The sequence below is a fragment of the Bos mutus genome, chromosome 6 (genome assembly GCF_027580195.1).
Source record: "Bos mutus isolate GX-2022 chromosome 6, NWIPB_WYAK_1.1, whole genome shotgun sequence".
NCBI lineage: Eukaryota > Metazoa > Chordata > Mammalia > Artiodactyla > Bovidae > Bos > Bos mutus.
In genome coordinates this window covers 13,100,476-13,105,604 of record NC_091622.1, presented here as the reverse complement: position 1 = coordinate 13,105,604, position 5,129 = coordinate 13,100,476, and the positions used below count along the sequence as shown (strand labels likewise).

At 49.6% G+C, this 5,129-nt stretch overlaps 1 protein-coding gene across 1 annotated transcript; it reads right to left on the bottom strand.

The window, feature by feature from the left end:
* Positions 1–2,875: 2,875 nt before the first annotated feature.
* NEUROG2 (neurogenin 2) lies at positions 2,876–4,743 on the bottom strand. Its single transcript, XM_070371996.1, has one exon. It carries the CDS (start codon positions 4,687–4,689, stop codon positions 3,877–3,879), a length of 813 nt encoding a protein of 270 aa, XP_070228097.1. The 5' UTR covers positions 4,690–4,743; the 3' UTR covers positions 2,876–3,876.
* Positions 4,744–5,129: the final 386 nt, after the last annotated feature.

Genomic DNA, 5,129 nt, shown 5'->3' with positions numbered 1-5,129 from the left:
TGCGATGCAGGGGGCGCACGCGGTGGGCGGCAGCGAACCGCAACTTCCAGTCTCTCCAGCAGACCCGACCTTGGCGCAGCCGGGAGCCCAGCCGACCCAGACCGGAGGGCGGGCGCGGCAGAAGCGGGCCTTGGGCCTAGATATCCTCTGCGGGTAACGGGACCCTTGCTCCTTCCCGGCCAAGGCCGCCCGGGGCCTTCCGACGCCCTCACCTCCACTGGGCCCTCGGGGCTCTCTTCCCGAAAGGGCGCCCACCCGGCTCCTGCCCAGGGCCGCCCGGGTACTCCTCTGGTTCCCGCTTCGCCTGGCAGCCCTCTGTTTCTTCTTTTCCTCCTTGTTCGCCCACAGATGAATGTATTTTAAATCTGGTGAAGGAAAATCAACCTTAAGTCCTGGGCACTTCAGAACAAGTAAATACAATCAATGCCTGAAGCCTGACGGCGCCAAAGCGACGATCCACCCGGGGCAGGACCAACCCTCACACTTCTCCGCGCTTAGGTAAACGCTCCGCCGCCGCGCGTCGCTGGCGCTGGGAAGATCTGGCAACTGTAGCGGTGTGGGACTGTCATCAGAACATTTCCATGGTCTTGCTTGAAGCGGCTCTCGGCAGAGGGCTCCAGAAATAGAATGGCTTGGCTTAGCTTGCCCAGGAACCTACTTGGTGCAGACAAACCAAGCTGGTCACAGGCAGGCACAATGAGGGAGGAAGGAATGGATTAAATCGAGGAGCGACTATATTCCCTTCTGCTGAAGCTGAGACCTGTAATTCTCATTCTTACAGGGGAGGGAAGAGGACGACTGGGCCTCAACCCACAGGCTGTGGAGCTTGCGGTGGGTTGGCAAGGAAAACTCCTAGTGCGAAGTGAGGCAGAAAGAACGTTCTTAATCGCTACAAGTGATTAGACGCCATAAAGAATAATTGCACCTATTTAGTGTAAAATAGGGCTTCCCTGGTGGCTCAGTGGTAAAGAATCTGCCTACAATGCAGGAGACCCGGGTTCGATCCCTGGGTTGGGAAGATCCACTGGAGAAGGGAATGGCAACCCACTCCAGCACTCTTCCCTGGAGAATCGCATAGATGGAGGAGCCTGGTGGGGTACAGTCCATGGGGTCGCACAGAGTCGGACACAACTGAAGCGACCAAGTAACAGCAGCAGTGTGAAATAAGGTGTGTTGTAGATAGAGAAGGAAAAGCCTGAGTGTAGATCACAGGTGGTAGACGAAATTCCTACCATATATGAGGTGCTTCTGATGTGTAAGAGGACCTGCAAACTCTGGCTGAACGAGACTCTGGCCCTGGAGTAGCTGTGCAGAGGTGACTGCTAGATTCAACTGGGTCACAGGTTAAGTCATTAGCTGTATTACCATTCATCAAAACTATGAGTATTGAACCCTCTCTCGATCCATGCCTCTCCGAATAAGCCATTAGGGTCACCACCTAGTTATAGGATTCCCATCCCCCCTTCCCCCTCCAGTTGGGTTTTCCTGAGTACCTGCACCTGAAGAGTTGCCTCCCCAGACCTGTCAGGAACCTGTTTCTTGGCATGTTTCCAAAAGAGGTCTGCTCTCACAATAACCACCATCATCACTAAAAGAACAGTGATTTGGCATTAAAACTGTGTTTTAGAATTCTCATACTACAATTGCTTGGCTTTTTAAACACTAGAAACATAAAGGTGTAGGAGAAATATCTCTTTCTCCTTATTAGATAATCAAGAGTGGTTAAGAATAATAAAATCTTTAAACTAGAAGGGGTTTTCCAACAAGTCTCCCTTACATCCAAAGATGAAAACCAAACAAATCCTGGGTTGGTTCTTCCTTTTATTAAAAATAGCTATTCAGTTATTAAACACAATATTTCTACATGAACAGAGAGGAGGAGTAGTTAGGACATTTTAGAATGATCATTGGTATATGCAGAGTAGAGGAGGATTTGCTTAAACCGGAAGCAGATATGAAATTCATGAGGGTGGAAGGAACTATGAACAACCAACATTTCTTTGCTGGCATGTTTTTTTTTTTTTTGGCTTGTGAAGTCTTGGCCACCCTCCTCTAAAGTGGTCAGCCTTCACTTGATCATCTTTGACCCAAGGCCAGTCAAAGAGCATTGATTTCTGCTTTGGAGACTGAGCTGCAAGTTACAGAGTTATGTATCCTGGTGATTAGGAAACCATTTTTGCTTTCTCTCTGAAGATGTTTTGTCTATGTAAACTGCTTTAACAAAGACTGAATTGGCTAACATGAAATCAGCTTCCAATAATGAATTTATAAACACTCAGTTACGTCACAGATGTTAGAGATCACTATCCAGTCCCTTTTGTTTACAGACAATAACTGAAGCTCAAAGAAGTGAAGTGTAAGAACCAAATTTCTACACACTCCGTCAAGATAGTTCAACTCCACTATTTTTTAAAAGCAAAGTTTCTGAACTTTGGTGCTCATCATTACTTAATTATACTTTAAATTCCCCAAACTTTTTTTTAACTAATCTTGTTTGCTCAGAAATTGATTTCTTAAAAAACAAGCTTTTATTTGTATGGAGAGTTACACTTTTATGTCATTGTTAGTGTCTTGAATATAATTCAGCTTCCTGTGATTGCTTAGACCTTATGTGTCAATGAATTCTACACACAAACATTGACAAAACAAAAACAAACAAGTACTCTACTCAGATATAGGGAGTTAAGAAAAAAAATGCAACTTATTCTAAAAGCCACCTAAACAGGAAAGTAATAAACACACAAAAATTATGAAAATTAGATACTTTATTTATAGTTTAATCACAAGAACAATTTTCTTGTTCTTTCAAGACGTAAATACATACTAGAATAAACTCTGTAGAATATACAAAAAATACATACTTTTCCCATGAAATTTTTCTTTATAATAAATAGAAGGAAACACGTGTGTGGCTGATCCTGATAATGCTCCGTGTCTGCTTAGGTTTTCAGTGTGTTGATTTATTTTTAATCTCTTGAAAGAATGGGGGAGTTTCTTCTCCCCTAAAAGGTCGAGATAAATAATTCATGAAGCAATCCTCCCTCCTGATTTTTCCGTTTTCCTCCACATTTTTCCTTTTGATAGAGAGTTCAGCCTAAATTTCCACGCTTGCATTCAATCATTACAAAGCCTACAAATTATACAATGACTTCTAACCTGGCCCTCTAACAAAACAACTTTTTCCCCCTTATAAATCATAAGAGACAGATGGCAAAATGGAGAAGAAAAAGGAAAGAGAAGAGCGGGACAATAGGCATTGTGACGAATCTGGGAAACAGAACAAAGTGCACATCAGAGAGGGAAAGTTTGGTTTGACAGGTGAAATTCCCACAGCCCGCAGGCAGCACTGGGAATAAAGCAGATGCCAGCCATTGCAAATCTGTGGATAATATTATTACCGGTAAAATCATTCAGATGCTAAGATACATTTCTTTCTACTCGACATTAACATCTCTATGTAGAAGCAAAGGTGAAGAGATCACAGGAACCGGTTGCGTTCCCCCTGGGAGATTCACATGAATCGCACCGAGAGGGCAGGAGCGTCAGTCCGCTCTACAAACTCTTTAGACGTGTCACCTTTATCTCTTCCCAGCATCTTTTTACCTTAAGTGCCTCCCTCCTCCCGGCCCCCAACTCTACAATCCTCTTCGACAATAAGCTCCATCACGCCAATAAATTAGAGAGCCCGGCTGAACTAAGGAAGCCCTTACTTAGCCAAGGAATGCAACCAATAACCGAGTAATCAGAACGGCTACACATGCTCTGAGTAGTGAGACGGTTTCCCGGGCATGGAAAGCGGGGGATGGGAGGAGGGCTTGATCGGGGGCAGGAAAGGGTACCCACTAAGGCCTGGCGTGGGTAGCAGAGATGGCAGTTCTAGATACAGTCCCTGACTATGGGGAGGTGAGGTGCGTAGCGGTGCTTGTCTGGAGGTGGGGGCTGCCAATAGTCCATGTCTGAACCCTCCGGGCTGGCGGGAGATAAAGTGCAGCTGTAGGGGGAGGTGGAGTTGGAGGACGCCGAGGAAGACTCCGCGGGGCTGTTTGTGCAGCTCCACGTGGAGGCGGGCGAAGGGCTGTCTCCGCTGTTGCTCAAGGCGGCGCTAGTGCCTCCCGGACTCAGTATGACTGCCTCCGAGAAGAGCGCCCCGGGCAGGCTGCCGCCGCCACAGTGGTCAGCCAGGCGCAGGGTCTCGGTGAGCGCCCATATGTAGTTGTGGGCGAAACGCAGGGTCTCGATCTTGGTGAGCTTGGCGTCCTCTGGGAATGTGGGGAGCACCTCACGCAGCGCGTCCAGCGCCGCGTTCAGATTGTGCATGCGGTTGCGCTCGCGGTTGTTGGCCTTCAGTCTACGGGTCTTCTTGATGCGCTGCACGGTCTCGGCCGTCTTGGCGCCGCGAGAAACAGCCCTTGCCCTCGAAGGGCGCCGCTTGCACTCATGAACCACACCCAGCCGCCGCGCCGGCCGGCAGCCCTCGGCTCCTCCCGGCGAGCCGCCCAGAGCCGTGGGCCCGGCCTCTGCCCCAAGCTGCCGACGCGCTCCGCCCGCCGCGCCCAGCTCCTCCTCTTCCTCCTCGTCAGCGCTGGAAGATACAGGGGTCAGAGCCGCTGAGGCGGGGGAGGCCGAGCCAAGCAGCACCAGCACGTCCTCTTCCTCCTTTAACTCCAAGGTCTCGGATTTGACGAACATCCTGGAGAAGAGAGCAGAGAGGGAGAAAGAACCAAATGGGGTGTGAATATAGCGGCAGAGGTAAGCTGTCAGTGTTATAGGGACTTACTGCTGCGCGCCCGAGAAGACCCGCTCGGAATCGCGCCAAGGAGGAAAGTAAATTGGGGAGGAAACCCTGCCTTGTGCTCTCCCAGTTCGCGGGCGCCCCTTGTTGTGACCCTGTCGCCAGCCAACTGGGTTCCGAACTCTGACACGCCCTGACAGCTGTGTTCTCTCCCGGGAAGGGACTGCGACCCCGCGACAAAAGATTCGTCGCGGGCGAAGGGCGTTCGGATGTGGTGGGACGCCGTGCGGGAAACGCCCCTAAGTTGGAAGCCGCAGCGCGGGTACTCACTTGGTTCTCTCTCTAAATGTGCCTCGGCGTCGCTCTTTGGCGCGTGCTGCGATTCTCCGCGCAGCCG